General features: G+C 43.0%; 1 protein-coding gene across 8 annotated transcripts in view; it reads left to right on the top strand.

The window, feature by feature from the left end:
• Nucleotides 1-6683: 6683 nt before the first annotated feature.
• Nucleotides 6684-23059, top strand: part of TENT4A (terminal nucleotidyltransferase 4A) — a 65948-nt gene continuing 49572 nt past the window's right edge. For all 8 annotated transcript variants that reach the window (XM_074576259.1, XM_074576258.1, XM_074576256.1 and 5 more), the window contains exon 1: nucleotides 6684-11705. In XM_074576259.1, the coding sequence (XP_074432360.1) occupies nucleotides 10867-11705 (839 nt within the window). In that variant the 5' untranslated portion in view covers nucleotides 6684-10866. The remainder of the gene's footprint in view (nucleotides 11706-23059) is intronic.

Genomic DNA, 23059 nt, shown 5'->3' with positions numbered 1-23059 from the left:
CTCCTTCTGTTTCATGACTAATGAGATATAACTTTTATAACATATTTTTTGTCCTGAATTAATTTCCTTTTAGCAAAATATACTTCCCTTACCAATTTGAAGTGATGACATAAATACAAAATCTATTCTACAACCATTTGCACAAACAGAATTACTGTCTGATGTTCACATAAGGAATTTAACTTCTCTGTCCATTTCCCAGAAGTGAAGTTCTCACACGTAAAAGTAACTATGATGCAGACTGGTCCTTATATGTGCAGGATGAGCAGAGGGGCCTTCCAAGCATCCACAGAAAGCAAAGCAAGGGAGGCTGTGGCCAGCTAGGAAAAGCAAACTTCTGTAAATCACTCACATGACTTTGTATTATTATGTCATTACTATTCTCATTAGTATGACAGCATTAGTACCTATCTGGAAAATAACTCCGGAGAAAAGATTGCTTACTGAAGTGAAATTTTACTTTGTTATTTTTTACTTCATTGTGGTTTTTTAAAAAAAATAATAGCAAGACTCACTAACATAGAATTGTTTGTGTTTGTGCTGGTGAATTTTAGCAAAAGCACTCTTTAGATGAGGAGCAGAAAGGGAAATGCTGGTACTGACCACAAACAGAGTTTGGTCTTACATTTATTAGTGACTGGCAACTTAAATGTGTTCTAAAGTACATGAGTGTAGCATAAGATGTAGGGGGAAAGTACAAAATACAAAGCACAGCTCTATTTTTTATAGAGATTGTTCTCCATAACACCGTATTTTTCAGCCTAGGGAAGTATGCCTCCACGGGCATCTTGAATGGCAGACATTGAATGGGCTTTCATTTTAAGTAAATCAGTTTTCTTAAAGGCTCTCCAGCAAGCATTTGGAATGGACATTAGTTAAGTCTCTAGGCAACTTTGGTCTCCAGGAACAAGGTCTCTTATCTCTGTTAACCTCTGCATAGATTCCTCCAGAGAAATGTTCTTCCTTTTTCTTGTTTCTGATCCAAAAGCAAGGCCAGCTGTTTGGCAGCAAGGCTGGGCACTCGGCCAGAGCTCTACTTGATCTAGAAAAGGTTTTATCTTTCCTAATGTATACTGTAAATATTTTGTTCTAGCAGATCTGTTTTGAAACTTTCCTGGGTGATTGAGGAGATCTGCCCTGAGACATCACAGACCATTTCTTCTTCCATGTGGGTAACTGCAGATGTCATTCCTGTGAGACCAAAACATTTTGCCCATAATTCTTGCTGGCTTCCATGTGGCCCAAATGAGAGAGTTCAGAATGAATGAGAGAGTTTGAATGAGGCCCAGCAAAGAATTACGCCATGCAATACAAATGTCAAGAAATGGTTCTTAGCAGCTGTGCAGAAAGCTGAGGCAGAGCTGTCTATACCATAAATGGCACAATCAAGGTCAAATCACTTCCACCCTGTCTCCTAGCCCTATGCCAGAGCCATTGCTAGTAACCACAGATCGTTTACAGGCCAGCACCAAGCAATAGGATCTTTACAGCCAGGCTAAGTAGCGCCTTATGCACCACAACCTGTGCTCAACAAGAAACATGTTACACTCAGGGCCGGGAAAGGATTTCCCTTGTCATGAGGATGCAGATAGTAGAAAACAGCAGGAAGAAATACAGGGCAAAAGGTGAAAGAGGCAGCTTCCGTATCCTCAGGGCAGCAGGGCATATAGCTATGCACCTCGGGCATATAGTTTTTGCTCTCCACTCCTAACAGATACAGTCCAAGGGAAGACTCTGAAGGGGTCGGCACTTCACAGCCAAGAGTCCAAATTAACTTTTTTCCAATGAGAAGGACGTCCATGCATCCTTGCCACCACACCAAAAGAAAAAGACAGCTGGGCAAGTTTCATCTTTCTGTGAGCAGAATGAGTGCTCCATCTATCTGCTCCATGGCATCAGTCAATACTGTGAGCTCTGCCGGAGACTGCAAGAAAAGAGTATCCCATTGTGAGCTTCATCTAGCAGCAACTATGACAAGCAAACAAACAGCTTCTAGTTAGAGTTGTAGTACTGGAGGCCAGACTGTGCAAAGGCAGGCTCCTGGCTGCAGTCAGACCTCTCACTCGGCTGGGAAGCACATATGGAACTCTTTCCAGCCTTCTGGATGCTCTAAGCCAATGGTGGTTTTGAGGCATGGGAGAAAAATGAAGCTGCTCCTTCATGGGTGTTTCACCTTGGGATGTGGCAGCAGGAGTGGCAGCTTCTCCTTGCTCCGGCCCATGATGTGCCTGGAAGGGCATTAGCTATTCTCCTAGCTCAACCTAAGCACCAGAAATTGGTGCCTGCTCTGCAGGCAACCAGAAATCCTGATCTATTTCAACACTGACATTTCACTCCCCCTTTCTCATGTCTTTTCTGCTGTCACCACAGTAAATGAAAGCTGTTTCTTCCATGTTACTTACATGTCCACAGAGTGCTCAACAGCCCAGGAGCTCAGAAGCATGGACTTACTATGGAGCTCATGCTTGCTGAGGTTCACACTAATATCATGAACAAACTTCTTAACTCTGTTCACATGGCTGTGGAGTGGAGACTGCCATGGCAGATAACTATCCTGTTCACCGTCAGTACCCACAGATGAGAGATACAGGTATTGCCATCACAAGAGGGCTTTGGGATATTTAAGTATGTCCTGTTCATCTACAGTATTCAAGATCCCAAAGTCACATCTCTTCCACTGCATATGCGTAAGGTCCCAAGATTAAATGGTACTGACAAACTGAAGAAGTCCTGGAGAAGTCCCAGCTGATCTCTGCTGCAATCTGTCCATGCACTGGAAAGAACCGTTGGAGAGGCTGTTTATCATGTCCCAAGGGAGGCAGGGGAAGTTGTAAAGTGCTATATGGTTCCAGTATTGAGCTCAGGAGGATTTGGTGCAAGAAAGTTGGAGTGCTGATAGAAAGTCTGGGGGAAAGTTGTCTGAATACTGTTCTGCTGGTCCCTGGCCTTGACTTTATCTCGTTCAAAGAGCAAAGGGCAAATACGTGTGCTGATGGATGAGTAAGTGCTCTGCCAGTTTTCATGTTCCCCAGCCAACACCCGCATCTGTCCATTCCAGCTCTGTTGTCCTTACTCTTAGTCCAGGTCTTTCTCTACATCAGATTAACCGTTCAGCCATGCTCTCTCAATGATTCACATTTTTCCTATCTTTGTTCCTATTCTCATTCTAAAGGACCTGCTAAACTGTATTATCCTTTCATATAAGTCCGTATCTAATCTATCCTACAGCTGCTGCACATTAGCGTTACCAAAAACCCTGCCAAAAAATCTTGCTCTCCTTTGATCTTCTGTACTCCTCTGCTCACTTATCCACGGGCCAATGTGAATATGGCTCAGGTCAGCACTTTTATACTGGCATGAAGCTGTTTCTCTTCTGGAAATCTCCTTCCTGAGATGTCCAAGTGATTTAGTTGCGGCCCAAGAACTGTTAAAAATAATATCTTTGAAGGTGGAGATGCAGGACAGAGACATACTTAAGGAAAGGGAGGTGCATTGCAACAGAGTGCAGTTTCTATTTAAAGAGCGAATGCGCATAGGTACGTGCATGTGCTGCCTATAGATAAGGACCAGTGGGCAGGATGAACCAATGAAAAATACTTAGGCAGCTGACCATGCAAGATAAATTAGCTTCCAGAAATCTGTACAAGATCAAATATGGCTTTGATCTAACTTGGAAGCTAATAAAAGTGAGCTACATCTTTCACCATGATAGTCTTTGCTGACACCTGATGTAACTTTTCTTTAATTCTATACACAGCCATTCTGCTATGCATAAATGATTCTTCCAGGTTTAGTTTAGAAGCAGCTGGTGCTCTATCTGATGCCATGTTAACACGACAGATGAGGGATCCAGGGCACATCCTCACTAAGAGAATTTTACATCGGTTCTCTCACAGCTTGTCCTGTATGTCCTAGCACTCTTTAATCCTATTTTTTTAATAGTATCTTGCTCTCCTCAGCAGAAAGCACACATTCAACAGACCTGAAGGAAAGCATTTTTATTGTAATATTGTTCCTAGGAAGAACAATGCATTACTTACAGATTCTTTTCCTAGCAGAAGGTTAAGACAGATCTACTTTTTCCTTCCATTTTAGAGCATGTGCAACCACACCGTGAGCTGGTATCCATTCCCATGAACTTTCATGAGAGTCTCCTTAATGCGTCCTCTCAACCTGTCATTCAAAGGCAAGTGATCCTTCTTACAAAAGCATCTCTCTGCAGGGTTCTGCATTAACCAGGACAGGAAGACAGAACACCTGATTTCATACGACTCTTCAGTTCCCACTTAGAAAAATACTTTCAAGAGCTTTATAGATATTTAACATAAACTTCACTTGCTTATGATCTCTCTCACAGATTATTTTCTACACCTAAAATTACTCTTAAAACCCTCTCTGTGCTTGTTATCACAATTTAATTTCCACATCTAAATAAGCCTTTGAAGAAAGAAAGCCTGTAAGATTTAATTATCTTCAATTAGGTGTTAGTGCTGGCAGCATATTCTCTCTTAAGAAAACTGACAATTCTTAAAGGCAGAAATTCCTAATCTCTGAGTTAAAAACCAAACCTTTCAAAAATTTGTATCCTTCCAAACTTTCTCTAGACGAGGGAGAGAAACAAAATAAAACACAAAAACAATTTAAAAATTTGCATACACCATACTTGAAACAGAATAATTAAATAATTATTTGGTTTATGTCACGGAAAACGGTAAAAAAATGCTGTGTTAAGTATTTAATTGCTGTGTAATAAACCAAGATAAATATTCATATTAAAGCAGCATTTTGAAAGTAATCCCTACCAGAGCCCCAAATATATCAATGGAAATAAAACGTGGGTGACACATTTATCTTGCTCCTGTTGTAGTATTGCACAACTACACAGTGACGAAAGGTCTCCAAGACAGAGTTCCCGCAAGAAGCGTTGACACGCATTCAGCAGTGTGAGGCAAGAATGACACCTGGCTGCCCATGCAACCTCTCTCCCCCAAGCTGCCACCCTGACTGCAAGCGTCATTGAACGGCTTGTGAACAACCTCCCACGCGTTCTCCATTTACCATCCAGCTATTTCGTGTAGGCAGCTAGAAAAGGATTTTCATGTGTATGAACATGCCTGGCTGGAAGCTGCAGCTGTTCAGCTGTTGATTTATCATCTGTTCAGCTTCTCTGACACAGGGCTGGCAACCCTTGTGTGAGAATAGGGGGAGAAGGAGTGGGAAGAGGAGGCGGCTGGTGGTTGACAGCTGTTTCAGCCCCTGCACTTCAATTGGCTCTGAATGTGCCTCAACACCCTAAATTTTGCCGATGCTCAGTGTTCATCAGCAGAGGACGTAAAGCCACAAAGAGAGAAAGGACTGAGCAAAGTGGAAGATTTAAGGAGGAAAAGATGACATGATTTTATCCTGTTCATGGTTACTCATGCCAGGCCTTCCTTAACAGGAGACAGAAGCCATTTTTAAGAAGGTAAAAGCCCATGTTTCCAGAGGACAGATTACAAACATGCGCTAAATCATGCCATGTAAGAATCATAAACTCCTATTCTGCCTTTCCATTTGTCTTCCCACTGTGATCAGCTCCATTTGAGAGAGGAAAACTCTATCTCCGCTCTCCTCTCCAGGAATGCATTTACCGGAAAAAAGAAGTGACAAAGTACAGCTAAGAAAAGTGTCTCCCCTTTACCTCCTGGTGACTACCACACTCTAAAGGTCACTTGTTAGAGGCACATCGCCTTGGCTGGACAGCCTTTCTCTCATGCCCCATCCAGCTCAAGATGGTGTTTTTTATCTGCCTTCAGCAGATACATGGCTGATCAGAAATACTGCTGAACCTTACTCTCTGTGCCTTCTCCATCCATCCTGTGGGCCACAAAGGCTACGAATAAGGAGATCAGAGCGGGTGAGTGTGAAGGAGGTGATGCATCAGAGGCTTGCAGCAAGATTGTGGGTGACCAGAATGAAGATCATATAGGACAAAATCCTGGAGACATCCTGGAGAGTGTGAACTGTTAGGAGAACCCGTTGGTTACCTCTCAGCCACTGTGTCGCCCTGGTGCAATCACACCCGTGGCAATCCCCAGCTTCAGAGAAGAGAACTAAGGTTGCATCACCTGAGTATGCTGTATTTGCATCTCATCATTCCCAGGGGTGTAAACTGAGACACATTAAAGGTAGGAGAGACTATCTGCCTTTCCCTGCCTTAATGACTTCAGAAGGCTTGTTAAAAAAACCCAAAAACATTAATAGCAAGCATTGGGCAACACTGCCCTGTATATATCCCACTTACAGATTCAACTCGATTGCCATTATTTACCAAAAGACATGATATGAACTATTCACAGATTTGGAACTGCAGTCATCAGGACATCAAAGTCATCAAGTACAAGGTTACCAAAGACTTCAGTGCTGCCACTGTTGCCAAATGAAAAATGTATTTGGCTGAAGTTGAAACTGAAATACAATCTTCATCCAAGAGGGAGCTGTGGTTCTGTTTTCTGTGACAAGCAGCCAGATTAAAACACTTTATAACAGATTAATTAAATGACCTCAGAAGTAATGAGACTACATTTTAGTCATTAGTTCTATAACTTCAAAGTCAAATACTACCTTAAGGAAACTGAAGTCACAAAAAAGAGCAGGTATAAGGACATTGTGTTACTGGCATAAGACAGGCAATGCTAGTATAAGGCATTTTAATATGACATTAATAATCTGGATCAAGCATTTGAGGTTCACCATGGCAAACATGGCCTTGTGTCTCCTGAGATTAGGATCTTCTCAATATCTGGGTCCTCACAAGTTCACCAGTGGGAAGGAAGTTCTTTTGAAAATAAAGCACTTTTTTCTAATGATCAAAACTATATTTGACTTTCAAACTTTCTGAAAGTCTTTCCTTCAGTGAGTAGTTTCATTCAGTAAGGACAACTGAATTAAAATCAACCAGTTTTTTAAAAAATCAATCCTGGCAAAGGAAATTCTCACTTTAAGGAGACAAGATTAGAAACATGCTTTATTTAGATTTCTCAATGGAGATGCTAGAGGCAGAGTAGGAGCTGATGTTAGAAGACAATAATTTTTCTTGTCCCTGTGCCACAACAGGCCATTGGGTGTTATGTCTTTACATTATACACACTTACACGGAAACATGTAATGTCTCCTTTTCTGCAGAGCTATTTCAGTGACATCCTTCAAGCTTCAGAGAATCATCATGGCATACATGAGTGAACTAGCATGTTAACCATTGCTCGTAGATTTTTCTGAGGTGAATTCCTTCTTCTCCGTGTTCTTAACATGCAGATCCCTGAGTAGGTTGTGCCCAAAACTTCCATCCTGTGCCCATGATTACACTTTCATAGTATTTGCTGCCTTGACCCCACATAAGGAACTGACAAAGCACCATTTTAGCTTCAGAAATTCTGTCTACAGAACACAGTTTGAGTCAGTGAGAGGCAACCCCTTCTGATAAGACTGTAGCTACTTCAGTAAAGAGTCTGGCCCCTTCCAAGACAGCATTGTGATTAGTGAGAGCCTCAGGAATGTTGCGTCGCCCATCAATGAAAAGCTGCTTTTGAGTTATTGCCTCTTACAGGGCAGCGGTCTCTACCAGCTAGACCTCAAAATGAAGTCAGAGATAATTTTAGCAAGTGGGAAATTAGGCCCTCTTGAAAGCACTGACTTTTAAAAGATGGCAGCAGGGCAGGGCAGGTGTCCTGGTTTCAGCTGGAAGAGTTAATTTTCTTTCTAGTGATTGCTGTGAAAGGCATGTCAATAATACCTCTTGTTTTAAGTTGTTGCTAAGTGACGTTTACAATATTCAAGGACTTTTTGTCAGTTTTCCATAGAAGCATAGACAGAATGATGGAACGGCCAATGGAATATTCCATACCATAGGCATCATACTCAGTATATAAATGGGGGTTGGTCAGGAATCCACAATCACTGCTCTGGACAGTGCCAATTCACCTGGCAGTGAGTGCCCTGTGTCACTATTATTATTGCTATTATTAGTTATTTTTCCTTTTCTGTTATTGTTTCTATTCAACTGCCTTTATCTCAACCCAGGAGTTTGTTTTTTTTTTTCTCCCTTCTCCCCCCCCTTTTTTTTTCCTCTTCTCCCACCCTTCTGTGAGGAAAAAAAATGGGGGCCAAGCGAGCGGCTGCATGCTTCTACTTGCTGGCTGGGCTTAAACCACAACAGAAGGAAAATAAAGAAAACAGGTCATGAAACTGCAAAGCTTGGAATTGCCTCTGTAAGATCAGTCCTTGTGTCTTTTTTTTTCATTACTTTTTAAATTTATTTTCAAAACACTGATCAGTACTTCTTTATTTTTAACTCAGCAGCTTGAAGATGCGATCTTCACCTGTTGTGTGAAAAGTCAGAACACGGAACTGAAAAGGTTGGGATCTGGGCTCTATGGCCTCCTCAGTACTTCAAAGCAGATCTACAAAGTAACGATCCTAACCACCAGCATACCACACCGGCTAGGCTTGCAGAAATACTGCCGATCCTCGCCTCTCCTTGCTGAACCTGGGCCATCATAGAGGCAAGAATGCAAACTATTCAGGGCTAAAAGAAGAAAGATATAGTATACTTCTGTGCTTTACTTCTTATGGTATTATATAAGCAGAGTTGAGCGACCTGTTTATTTGTCTCCATTCAAGTTCAATTAAAGCCAAACCAAAAAAAAAATATCCAAAATCCTTTGGGAAGATGAACTGTAAAAGCAAGGACTGCTACTCAAGTGGCTGAAATCTGTGCTGAAGATCTGTATACCTAGTTGACCACACAAGTTAGAAAGGCGCTTTGGTTTCATCAGATGGAAATTCTGGTGAACGTGCTTTTCTATGAGACAAGCTTAATGACTCTTTTATGTGGTTTGGTTTTGGTTAGTTTATTGTGTACTTTTATGTGCAGTTTGGCTGTCATTCCCGAAAACAGATCTGTTTCTTAACAAAAACAAATGAATGACTTGCTCTTTCTAAATGACTTCCAGCAATAAACATTAGGCTGTCACCCTCAAATCAGTTTCTCTTACTCTGAAGTCTAAGGGTATAGTTAGAGTACAGCTGCATCAAATACAACTGCCCTCTGCTAACAAATGAGTCTCATCTTCTCTCCAACCCCCTCCTTAGTGCCAACTCCAACCACAAAATAAGCTCATTCAAAATAAACTATTACTTTTCTTCCTAGTGCAGTTTTCTGCTGAATTAACAAGTTAAATTGTCTCACCGATCAACATCAGAGCTTGTGCAAGAGAGCGGGAAAAGGGAGTAGCAGGGTTACTGAGAGTAGGATCTCTCCTTTTCTCTTCTTCTGTGGCAGTAAGTTGCTAGATCACCTAAGACATACCACACAACTGCACAGGAGGCCTACTGTAACTGGAATTCCCCTGATACTATTTGTCATTATGCACGTACAACCCTTCTCTCTGCTGTTCTGCAGTCAGGTAACAGCTGTATCCAACTGAGTAGTGATTCCTGGACCACTGGAGACTCTGGGGGTATGCTGGTGAGAGAACACTTGATCCATATGCATGCTGAAGCTACTCAAGGAAAAGACCAGATCACTGGATTAGAAAGAGAACAGTTGTGGACATCATTCTGGAAAGCTGGCTGTTAAAGCCTATCTGTAGGCCAGAGAAGAAACACAGAGTATCCAAATTTGATCCCACTTCAACAGCGATCACCACACATGAAACCCATCCATTAGAGACACGCCCTGCAACAGGCACCAAGCCCCTGAGATTCAAGCCCAGTAAAAAACCAAGTAGCCAGCAGAAACACAGCACTTCACGGTACTTTCTTGGTGCTAGAACGACAAGCGGGAGAGCCTCCCCTTGCTTACGAACGGCGTGCTTCCCTTTGCACGCACAGCCCGCCCGCCCCGGGCCTCCCCTGTCCTCCCAAGGGTCAGCGTGGCCCCGCTCAGTCCCCGCCCTGCCAACCATTCAGCCCCTCTCGCAGAAGCTCTGCCGGCGCTCGCTTTTCTCATCTCAGTTACCCCTCAAAAATTCACCCTTCTGTTTCTGTGGGAGCAGGGCTACGCCTCTCCACGGGGGACGAGCCCCGGAACGGAGGGAGGAGACGCAGGTCCTCACGAACAAACCGCCGCTGGGACCCGGCTGCTCTAGCCGTTAGCGTCCACGACCTAGTAGAGGCTCCCGCCAGCCGGGACCGTGTTGGCAGGGCCCGCCGGCACCACTGTCTCCCCTCTCTCCCTCACCAGCGGCGACCGGGGCCCAGCAAGGGCCCGCCAGCCACCACCAACGGTGCGGGAGAGCCGCTCGTGCGCAGGCGCGGCGGCCGCCGAGCCCCCCCCCCCCGAGAGTTTCCGAACCCTTTCCAAACTTTACGAAGCTTTCCGAACCCTTCCGAGGCCCCCATCGGCCGCGCATGCGCGCAATGGCGAGCCCGCCGGAGCCGGGGAAGCCGTGCCAACGTCCTTTTTCCTCCCGCCGGCCCCGGCGGGGCCTGGTCCCGCCCCTCCGGGGGCGGCAAGCGCGCATGCGCGGTTGCCAGGGCGGCCGTCTTCCCGTGCAGGTTTAAAATCTGCGGCGCATGCGCAGTGCCGGTTCTGGCCCGGGCGAGGGGGACGCCACATTGGAACGGCGAGGGGGAGCGCTCCGGGCAGCCGCCGGGCCGGGTACAGTTTGCGCCGCCTCCGCTCCTCCCGGACCGCGTTCTCCTCGCCCGGCCCGGCTCTGCCCTTCCTCCCTCCCCGCGACACATGCCGCTGCAGCCGGCCCGTGTCTAGCGCCGCTGCCGGGCCCGGCGCGCTGAGGCGAGGGGTTGCGCGGTGAGCGGGGGGCGGCGGCGTCGGCGTCGCTCTGGCCGGGCCGTGAGGGTCGGAGGCCGGGCGGGCGGGCGTGGATGGATCCCCGCGTGGCCTGGATCCAGCCCGAGCAGAAAGGCCCCGCGAATGCGCTGTGGATGCAGATCTGGGAGACCTCGCAGGGCGTGGGGGGCCGGGGCGGCGCCAGCTTTCCGCACTACCTCTGCCTTAACTCCCCGGCGCTGGACTCCGCCGCCGCCTCCTCCCCGCCCCGCGGACACAGCTGCGTGCGGCTCGGGGCGCCCGGCGGCGGCGCCTGCTGCTCCTCTTCCTCGCCGCCTTCGCCTTCACCTTCCCCTCCGGCCCTGCTGACCGGACTGGTTCCCGCTGCCACCGCCGGCCCCGCGGCGGTCAACGGCGGCGGCGAGGGAGGGCGGCGGCTGCAGAAGTCGCCTTCTGTGTCTTCCTCCTCCTCCTCCTGCTCGTCGGTGGAGTCCGGCACCGAGAGCCCCGGCTTCTCCTCCTCGGGATCGTGCAGCGGCGGCGGAGGCGGCGGCTCCTCCTCTTCCTCCTGCGGCCCCCGGGCGGCGGCGGTGGTGGCTCCTCCCGGGCTGCTGGGCAGCGGGGCCGGACCCGGGGAGTTTTTTAACTTCCACGAGAACAAAGTGAACGGTGTGAACGGGCACCACCAGCCCCCGCACCTGGCGCGCAGCCCCCACCCGCCGCCGCCGGCCTCTCCCCAGCAGCACCAGTACCACCCGGGCCGGAGGAAACGAGAGAATAAAGCCAGCACCTATGGGATGAATTACCTGCTCTCCGGCAGCCGTGGCGTCGCCATCAACAACTCCCCCCACCAGCAGCGGCAGCCGCCTCAGCCAGCACTGCAGAGCCCCGGCACACCCTGGAAGACCAGAAAATACAGCCCGGGCGTGCAGGGGTGAGCAGCCGGGGCCCCTTGGGGCTGCTGCAGCCCGAGAGGAAAGGGGGACCTCGGCAGCCTCTCCTGCGGCTCCCTCCGGGCACGGGGGGGGCGGGTGGGTTGGGGTCAAACACCTCTGGAGCTGGCTGCGGCAGCGAGGGTGATGACAAGGGATGGTGGGGCACGAAACTGTGTTCTTTTGTAAATCACCTTGGTCTGTGCTGGCTGGGTGGCTGCTGGCCTGAGCAGCCATGCGGGCAGGGCCTGGGAACCCATAGATACAGGGGGTTAGGCCTTGCCTTGTAGTAGGTAGAGGTGAAGATGTCAAGCCCCTATCAAACGGCACCTAGAATAGTTAAAGCAGAGATAGGTGGTGGATGCATGTCAGCCGCCTAGGGGTCAATTCAGATTGTAAGGGGGAAACAGAAGGCTTCAGAGGAGCTCAAAGACGACCCTTGCACTAATTTCTAAATGCCTCTGCTTAGGCCGTAGCAGACTGGTTACTTTGGGGAGTGTTAGGGACATCAACTGAAAGGGAAGTGCCCAATTCTGGCTGAAATAAGCATGAACGTCAGTGTGGTCTTAGAACGTTTTTGAGGGAGATGTTCTATCTCTAGAACAGATTGAGCCAGCTGATACCTGAAGTCTTGGCTTTCTAAAGAGAACACTTTTATGAAGCTTATACTATTTTGTGACCATAACTTTCTCATATAAATGGATAGTTAGTGAGGCTGAGTATTCAGTTTGGTCCAGTTGGCATGTAGAAGGGATGAAACTTGAACAAAACACCTCTGGGATGCTCCATGAGGCTTCTGTATTTCATCTGTCAAATTTCACTCAGTCAAGGGGAAATGTTGCTTTCTAATGTTAAGGTTATTTTATTCTTGGAAAAAGTGCTAGCTGCATTGATTGACCATAGCAGATTTCTGATGTCATTTCAAAAATAGTTTCCTGGCACTCCTAAAATCCGAGACCCTTGGATGCCCATGGAGTAAAGGCACTGCATATTTGTAGAGGGAGATACATAAAGATAACAGGGTGCACTTTCTGAGCTGGAGAAATTTAAGTGAGAGATTGAACTGAAGGATGGTGTCTTCCTTTTCTCTTTTGGGTGGTATTGCTAGGTGTTGAGTGCATTGAAGTTATCCAGAAGTATTAAAAGAAGTTTTTAAAATTCAGATTTTGCAAACCATAGCTTCTCCTGGGGGAGGACAAGACTTGTGAGTACTGCTTTTTAATTCCAAACTGACACTGACAATGAAAATTGCTTACAGGAAGCTAAGATTTGGATGTTTAAGAGATGTCATGTGCTAGGTGCTTTGGGTCCTGTACTAATAAGATATATGTCTAAAATTCCAATATTATCTTAAAAATAGTCTAGATTTCTTTGGTTTATTTACATAGAGATACAGTAGAACACTGACTTAATGTTTTAATTTATCTGTGTTAGACAAGTCAGTGTTGCTGAGGTAGATCTCCAGGCAGGCAGATGAGGGGGTTGCCTGAGGTCACCCAGCAAGTCTACAGCAAACCTCGGAATCAAATCCAGCAGCACGTATGCCAATCACATATCCTTATGTTTCATCTTCCACCCTTTTTTTTTTCTGTTTGCTTTCCTTATAAAGTTTATGCCTCTTCTCAAATACAAGTTTATCAAAAGTTCATACACAAGAAAATTGTTTAGCCAACCTTCAGTTGCACTGTTCAGTTCCATAATACAGGTTATTCTTTTGCTGATGAGTTAATGACAAGTTCTTAGCTAAATATCTTTGAAAGTGGAATCTGTGTTTCCTGGTCTTCTGTCAAGGATCTATATTACTACATGATGCTAGGGCTGGGACACCAGTAACTACAGCATGTGTGATCCCGTGGTTCCAGACTGTCTCATGATTAATTTGTCAAATCGTTACGCTTCACAAAACTACAAATGTAGAGTAGTGGGGAACTAGTGCTGAAGGAGAGCATTGAGACCATAGACTTAAATGAGAGAAGCAGTTTCTGCTTAAAACTTTGAGTTCTGTTACCCAAGCTGAATCTTGGACAAGCATGTATTCTAAAACAATTTTCTGTTTGGTGTTAGAAATTTTTGTATGAAATACGTACATGATTGAAATAACAAAAATATTGTCACTGATGGAGTGGCTTTAGGCGTCTATCTTCTGCAGTAATTCCTGACTTCCGTTGAGTTTAACTTCACTTTCCTGAAACAAGGCTGGTGTATTATTTGGCTCTTCAAATCAAAATACTGAAAAGACTAGTGTCGGAACAGATCCTTACAGAAGTTTCTTCTGGATCTTTTACGTTCCTGATTTGTTGCCTGGTATTACTTGGAATTCTCAGCCCAGTCTTGGAGCATCACTTCCATAGCTGTGATGGTCGATTGACAGAGCATGTTCAGTGGTGTCAAACTGGCATAAGCAACTGTCAAAAAAATGTGTTCCTTACAATCTTCAGTTGCAGTCTGCTTTGGACATAGATTATAGGAAGAAGGACTTGATCAGTGATGCTCTTTTGCTCCTATTATACATGAATGTTAGAGCTTACTCTGCCACGAATGTTGTTCTCTGAAGAATGTTTTTCTACAACGTGCTGAAATTTCCAACTGATGTGCAGTAGCTCACAGTGTTACTGTAGTGTCTTTTGGTAACAGACTAAGAAGGGAAATCTCTGTTTGCCCTCTCCCAGGCTGCAGTAGTAGTTTTGATGAAATGCTTACATGCTTTGAAATGGTACTGTGTTCTCTCTGCTTCCTCATTCAGAGCTGGAGATGGTGTGTAGCAGTGCAAGTCATCATTTTTTTCAAATGGATTGTATTCAGTAGTTTTGTGATGGTAGGTGTGGTGATATTTAGGAATGCTTTATGTTGTAAAGGCTGCCTGTTGCTGTGTACAGCATTCCTTTTTTCCAGTGGACTCACACCTATTGCTTTTACTGCCTTATGACAGTAGCATGCCAATCTTTGTGTTGTAAAGGAAAGTTTCTCTCTTGTAAAACACAAGTGTGAGTAGCCATGCTTGATTAGATTTCATCCTAAAGCTATGTGTTAGGATACCCTAGATTGATCTGTGTCATCTTTTTCCAGATTTTTGGAAGGTAAGGAGTGAGGAGAATGAAGCTGTATTTATTCCAATGCTTCAACAGAGTGGTTAATCTAGCAATAGTGTAAATTCTTAAATGCCTGGGTTTAGGTTAGAAGTACAGCACAGTAGAGAAGACAAAATGATTGGTTTCAGATGCAATGCAGATAAGTGTCCTTTAATATTATGAGGTTAGCTCAAACTGTTGTGACTGATGTTCAGAACTACCTGTGGTTTCTTGGTACTGTAAAGCAACCTCTCAAGAGGTTTTAAACTACATCTAGCATTTTAGGGTCTGCCACCTTTGTACATCAAAGTAGCAATACCTTCTGTTTATGTTAAGTCAGTATTTTAAATATATATGACTAATTTAGACATCCAGAGAGTTTAAAAGTGCATTTCAAAATATGGAATCAAGCTGTTCTAAACTTTTTGCTAAAGACTCTACTGCTAGGTTTGCATTGCTTGGGTACACAGCTACTAGGGCACTTTCTTTTAAGATGTATCTAATGACTTATAAGTAGTGTAAAATTGTAGATGATTTAATTCTTCTGCTTCTTAATATGAAGTTAACAAAGTAAGTAAAGAATTAAGGCATGTTTAACAATATGAGCCTGTTCTGTGTAATACTGTCATCTAAATTTTCAGATTAATTGTAGATGTTGAATGAGATTAGTGCTGAAATACCTGGCATATCTGCTTGGTACATTACAGTGCTCTGCAGAAACAACAGAACTGGCTTGTTGAAGATTAGTGTGGATACCAGAAGTGTTGTGATACTTTGGAGTGGTGCTTTGCCTGGACTAATTAGCATTGCATAGCATCTCATGATTTACTGTATTCATTTTTTCCCCCTCCATACCTATTGTCTTTAACCATCTCTTGATTATGATGGAAAAGTTCTGTTGTAGAGCACAAACACCTCCACCTTTGGTTAGGCTGAAGGAGGATTCGGGCCAGCATTGTCTGGTGACCATAGCAGATACCTGGGGAGAGTTCTCATAAGCAAGGTAAGCTTATGACGATGCTTTCCCAGAAGACTTGCTTCAGTGTTCACCAGTTTGTAGCTGAAGGATACTGTGTACCAAAAGTGATATCTGGAGATTCATTTCTGTACCTACTCAGATGTGATGGTGTTACTATATAGAATAAGTCTATATTAGGATTTGTTTATTTTTTCACCTGTATGCTGAAGTATTTCTAATTCCAGTCTTACTGGGTTTTCTGCTTTTATGATCTGTTGCTGAACTTTGACCAAGCTAAATTCAATTACTGGGTTTTGTGCAATGCACTATTAAAAATGCATTGCATTCAGGACCTTTCATAGCTCTAGTTCCATGTTTGTAAACCCCTGCTTCTTATTATGCTGCTGTCAGAGCTGGACAGTGCAAATTAATGTGTAGGGATGCCATACTGTCAGCCCCTTTTGCGAGTTTTATTTTCTTGTACTTTGTCCGAGTTGAAAAAATGCAGACTTTGGAAACTCTGTGAGGCCTTTACTGGGGTGTCCAGCACTTGTAAGGGCTTTAAGGGGTTCCCAAGGGTGATATTCTAACTCTTCCCTGTACTTAACAGTGCTGTCTTGCTCTAATACAGAATCAACACAATGGACTGTGCTTCGTCTGTTAAATCGTTAGTGTCTTTTATCTGCAATATTAGGTAGACGCCGGAAGTGAAGGTCTTAACGTAAAAGGCAGGCAGCACTGGCAATGTACACGCGGTTCTTGTTTCGTCTGGCTTTAGGATCAGGGCAGAACTAGGCAGTATATACTGTAGTATGCAAAGAGGAGAGTGGGAATAGTTAGTTGCCTGTTAATCATAGTAAATGTCTGGAGAGAGACTTGAGAGAGCATCGCAATGTGGTTGAAGGGATTGTTTTCATGCCTAAAGGCTGGTACACAGCAGAGTTCAAGGGTAGCTGCTGGATGAATTGTCAGAAGAACTGAACATTTCTTTTTTGCGGTCAACTAAGTTGAATAGACTAGGTAGAGCTCAAAGTTTCCTTGTAAAGTGGATGCCTAGCGTGGAGTTAGACTGATACTTTCGGTAATGGAATGAAAGGAGTATTTTGGCAGCAGTAGACTTGAGAGAGAACATACTACTAGAGGTCAGAAAGGCTGAGCTACAGTAGTAAAACATGAGAAGGCTTTGCATGACAGGTGCTTACATCTGTGCGTAAAGGAGAATGGGACATGTTTGGAGCAGTTTAATCCTGGCATCAACTTCATGATGCTTTTCACAGTTGTTAGGCTTTGGCAGAAGAGATAATTGGCACTAAGAACATAAACAGCTGTACTGGGTGAGACCATTAGAGGCCAGTGCCAAATGTTGGGAGAAGAATATATCAACATGAGCCTGTGGCGATGTTTCCTGGAATAATCTTTGGATTTTGGTGATCTGTGGTTCTCAGACTGCCTGGGCTACAGGCAGTGCATTGTTAGGCTTATTGTGGATTTTATGTATGAATTTGTCTCATCTCATCTTGATCTGGTATGAGCTTCTGGGATCAGCAGTGTCCTGTGGCAAGGTGTTCCTCAGTTAAGTTACGCGTTATGTAAAGATCCAGTTTTTTTGTCCTGAGGCTGTCACTAAGGTTGTAGTTGCTGCCAGACACAGGTCTGTGCATTAATGAGGTAATCCATGAGTGCTCTTTGCAGCTGACTTGGAAGAGGGAAGGGAAAAATTGAATCACCTGACAGTTGTCTGTTTTCTAGACTGTTTAATCATTGCTTCTATTGAAGCTGCTTCCTGCCTCTATATGTTGATCGCCTCTGTACGCTTTACAGCTCTGTTGTATCTTTGGGACTTGAATGAACCAGACCTGTGCGCGATAGCGTCACACTATTTCTACATCTTGGGCTATCTTGTTCTATCTTTTACTTCTGTTTCCTGATTGCTAACGTGGGACTTGCCTGTTCATTTTAAATGGCCACTGAGTATTGAACAGACCTTTTAAGAATTCTTATTTCAAGATCTTGATCCTCAGTGTTTAGAGCTGATGCAGAGCCCCAAAGATGCAATCATCTTTGTAAAGACAGAATCTTCTCATATGCCTCTGTTGTGCTTATATTTATCCTATCTCAAATTCTGCCTGCCACTTCATTGTGCAGTCTGTATTTTAATGTCCATCTGTGGTTCTTGAGCTGGCTTATTCTAGATAACCTTGCAGCCTCAGACTTGTCAGCTTTACTATTTGTCCCTGTGGCCGGATCACTTAAGAGGATGTTGATTAGCATAGGGCACTTTAGGGCTTCACTGGTTACCTTCCTTTAACATGCAAACTAAGAGTTCCATCTCCTTTTTTTTTTTTTTCCTGCTTAAAACAGTTCTTTATCTATGTGAAGGTCTTCCCTCTCATCCCATGTCAGCTTAGTTACTTCATAAGGACATGTGGACCATTATCAAATGCTGTTTGGAAATCCAAGTAGATAACAGGATTTCCTTTGTGGTTGACTGATTCTTGCAAATCATTCCTAATGGTTTTCTTTAAGAAACTACCTCTATTTACGAAAGCTATGTTGACATCTTGATATAATCATAACTATTCATGTGTTGCATTGATTCTACTTTTGAGTAGTTTGACTATTAGGATTGTCAAAACTAATGCTTTTAAATTAAAAAAAAAAAGATTGCTGCTTAATATTCTTCTGATATAAATGCAGTATCAAGTGAGTACTGCTTTTGGTGCATACCAAATTACCAAGAATAGATTTTCCTGTGAAGTATTTTCTACTAAAAAGTTGGTCTGGGACAAGTTCTCCCTGTATAGTTAGGGATCAGCGAAACCTCTGAGGGATTAAAAAAGAAAAATACTCATTTCTCTACTTGTCATGCATTGTGATCGCTTAACTTTCTCTGTTCTGATCATTTAATTCACTTAACAGAAGCAGATTTTTGGGCTTCTGAGCTAGTTTGTCCTTTCTCAAGCATAGGTTTGCATCTCGTTAAGTTGTTCCTCATAATCCTTTTTGATATCCTTAATGTTGCAATCCTCTTTTCTTGCTTTGTACATGACTTCAGGGTTTCCGAAGATGTCTTCTGATGGAATCCTGTGATAAGGTAGTAGCTCTTTTTTCCCTAAAATCTGATTAGTGATGCAAGCTTTTGCTAAACAACCAGTGTGGTATCTTTAATAGCCTCTGAAACACCTTATTCTTTTGGGTGAGATTCTTAAATTAAGAAGCTTCCTCTTTAATGTGGTGAACTGCAGCAGTCCTTAAATCCAGAAAATGCTTTTCTAGCTTTTGCTGCTTTGCAGAGATACTGATGTTGAATGTGCAGGGTTTGCCGCCAGTGGTGCTTTGATGGATGCTTTTTGAATTAGACTCTGCTGCTTGAGATTATGTCAAGAGTTGCATCTCCTCTTAAATGTTTCAGTGGCTAACCTGGTGTAGTGCGCACCTGATCTACATAGGCATAATTAGTCTCTCATCGCTAATGTGTTTCTGCTGTTGCAACCTTTCTGACATGTCTGGGATTTTAATCACTTGCTATCTTTGGGCATTTGGAAAAGAATAGTATTAAGACAGGAATTTCAGTGTTTAGCGGTTTTATTTATTGGCATAGTGAGCTTGCTGATTCAGTTCCAAGGTTTAACATATGGTATGCTCCTTCACTGATGCAACAAAATAATTATGTGATGTTTTCTTGATGGTGTGGTGAAGTTCTGCTGGGCTTCACAAGTAACGTACAGCTGTTCAGAAGCTTATGTAGTGGGTCTATTTTGCCATGTATTGACTTGGAGAGATATATCAGTTTTTCTTCTAGATTTTTATTATGCAGCTTTTTCAAAGTACATCCAGCCATTAATGAGGGGATCGGTTCAGCTGACATACTTTGCAAAAATAGATTGGTTTTGGATTCTTTTTCTCTTCCAAAATGCAAACAAATTCTGTTACTTAAGGCTGGAAATTTGCAGTGTAAATCAATCCAAGAAGCTTAGTTTCTTGAGTATGTGAACTGTGAAGTGCTCCTGAGGTAAAATTTAATTGGCAAGAAACTCAAGCTAAAATTAGGACTGGCTCTGACTTGCAAGAGTGTGGGGCAAAGAGAAAGCTTAGAGAGGAAATATGAACAATATGATTTCTTGTGGAAAAGGTACAATATATTTTGTAAACTACCCTCTTTGATCTATGGATGAGAAAAAAAAAGTACTTTTTGTCTTCCATTCTTTTTTTAGTAGCTAACTTGCAAAGTAAGCTCGATTCTTATTTGAGTTTACTATTTAGGATACCTACCTGTAAAACATTTCACAGCTCTGATAAGTTCCATATAGTTGAGATTTTTTTTTATTTTATTCTGCCAATCTTTGAATTTGCTGCCTTCCATACAGTTACAGTGACAAAGATAATTGCTGTCTGAATTACGTAGTAATATGAGACTAATTTGGTGTGGCAGTATAGTCTGTGAATGTGGCACTGTGTTTTCATAGTTCCTCTCATCTGTAAGCCTAGAACATTGCATAGAGCACTGCTACCTGAGCGTTACTGGTAGTGAGGGGGACTGGTATACAAAAGTGAAGGCATCTGATGATGTGAGTGGGATGGGAAGAGAAGAATAAGAAGTTCATCTCCTTCTTGGTCATAGTTCTATTTTTTCTACATTTGCAGATGTCTTAATTTTAGATCATATTGGGAAAAGTCTGTATCTCAGAATATACTATTGCTTTCAATCATACATACATATTCTCCCTTATTTTCCTAAACTGTGTTCCCAAACTGCAGTGCTGGTTTCAACTGTTGAATGCATTTGATTGTTGTAGTGTAAGATTCCACCTGCATTTCCACAGTAATGCAGCTGTGCTTTGTGGTAGTTGTAGGTGAAGATATAGTTCAACAGATTCCTGAAATATGCACAGTGGCTGGTGGGCCTTTCACCATTTAATCTTGAGAAAGCACAGTTGTCAGGCATGTTTCAGAGCTCACATTTCATTGAGAGAACGTGTCCTGTTATTTGTAACCTTTATTTCAACAAAGCTTCTGTTGAAATGCTGCCTGTGCCTTCCCATTTCTTTACCTTCCTTTACTTTCCTACTCACCCCTAGTGTTTCACCCACATGCTTTAACTGTGGGATCTATTCTTTCATTTTAATAAGGATTCTTGTCTGATGTGTTAGACTTTTCAGTTAGAAAAATATTCTTTACTTACTAGAATGAGTATGTTTTTAAAAAGAATGAGTTGTTTCATGTAAATGATAGTCATGTTTCTATGTGTTCCTTTCAAATAAATTAACGTGTTTTGTAGTGTAGACATGATGTTGAAAGGTAACAGGATGCTTACTTGAGGGAACAAAGTCTCTGTAGCTTTTCATTCACCTTCTAGTTTGCTGATGCTGTTTGAGAATTTCATTTTGTTGTGTTGAAGGTATCAAGTCAGTGTTATATATAATAATAGTTGTAGATACAGTAAGTGATGAGTAAACTAAAGGATCTCCTTTCTTAGAAACCTGCCTTTAAGGAAAAACATTGGAAAAGTCTGAGTATGTCTCCTGAGTATTATTTTAACCTGAAGACTAGAAGTGTGTCTGCCTTTCCTAAAACACTAAAAGGGCTATTTTTTTGGTAAACAAAAGGTGTCAGTTCCGTTGCATAGTTCAGCCTGTAAGCAGCAGATGTTTACTGTGCTTAGCAGTAATAGCGTTAGTGAATGGTAGGTTCCTTCAGGCTGTTCAAATTAGCAAGCTGAATAGTGTAGCAAGTGCAACCAGCCTCTATTCTGCATCCTTGCATTCTGATCTTTTCTACCTTGCATTAAGAGTGCAGTTATAACTCACCAAGTTTTGTTCCCAGTGTTTCTATAAATATAGTGAAAATGCCTTGTGAAAAAGTTAATTAAAATGCCTGTCTTTGCTAGGAAAGTACTATAAAAGGCATCTTAAAATATGATAGAAGATGGCTAGGTGTTGGGATGCTGCTGGAGCCCAAATTCTTTGAGAAACCGGAAGGAGTTTGAGAAAATTGGCTCGTGCTAGATGTTGAAGGAAGTTCTCTTTAAAACAGAAAAAGAGTTAAGATGTTACTTGTATCTGCATGTACATAGTGTGCTGCAAATTGAAATTCTGTTCCTAATGATTAAGATACTGTCACAGTCATGACTTAAGAAGTAACAAATGCTCGTGAAGATCATAGAGGCTAAATGGGCAAAATACTTAACTGAGAACTGTACCTGTATTGGCTGAGTGAATATCCTGTTGTGATCTGGTTTTTTTTTTCAGATGCCAAATTATTCCTTCAGCTAGTAGAGAAGTTACTCTTAGTCCCGAGCAGCATACAGCATCTTGTTTTATGTATAACAGAGATGCTTTTTTGTGACTGTTCCAGTAACTTTGAGCAAAGATGTTTAGAAAAGTGTAAACTACAGTAATACTAAACTTTAAAAAAAGCATCTCAGTCTTAAGAATCTTCTTCAGTTGGAAGCCAAAAGGGTAGAATGCTTGAAAATGCTGTATTAAGATGTTTGTGTTGTCATAAGCTGACTGTGAAGATAGCATTGGCTCGTATCCAGAAGGATGTAGACCAGGAAGATGGTGTTCTCTGAGAAGCAGAAGCTGTTGAATTAAGGAAAACTGGAAAGAGTGAACAAAAAAGTCTGTTAAGACAGAAGGTTTGAGAACTGGTTTGCTAAGTGAATTAGAATGTGAAAACCTTGCACATCAAAAGCAAGAAACTTGGTAGAGTCACTAGGACTCATAGAAAGAGACATGAAAGGGCACCCAGGAGAAATCAGATCGTGTAGTTAAAATGAAGTGAACTAATTGTATTGCTTTTTGTGAGAGAAGGGCTTAAGAGACTTCTCACCAGAACTTTCTTTGACTCCAGGCAACTGTCACTTTAAATTTCAGTAAGGAATGTTTAAATCCATCAGCAGAATAATACTATTGTACAGCCATGTCTAGAGGTATATGCTGAAGAATTCCAGAGGAACTTAACCATGAAACAATGGCATATGGTTTGAACTTTAAATGAGTTTTGATTTTCTAGCTCTCGCGCTGTTGTCCCATGCAAACTGAAGCGTTAAATGAAGTGCTGCCTTGTCCCTGCAAGGTAGAAAATATGAAGCCGACTTCTTAAAAAGTAGATGAAGGAAATATAGACTAGTGATGGGTGGTATTCTTTTGAGTCTTTCATGATACGATTAAGAATTGCGACAGTGTTAATCATCTGAAGAGAAGTTCAGTGGGGCATTGAAGTGAGAGAGTGCTCGTGTTCTTGCTGTTTTTCTGGCCTTGCTGACACACTGGGGACTGCTTTTGAAAGACTATGCTGTGCATGGTAGAGGCTGCAGTGTGCAGGGGAA

This window comes from Larus michahellis, chromosome 2 (genome assembly GCF_964199755.1).
Source record: "Larus michahellis chromosome 2, bLarMic1.1, whole genome shotgun sequence".
Classification (NCBI taxonomy): Eukaryota; Metazoa; Chordata; class Aves; order Charadriiformes; family Laridae; genus Larus; species Larus michahellis.
The sequence above is the reverse complement of the archived record's forward strand: the minus strand, read 5'-3'. Positions and strand labels throughout refer to the sequence as shown.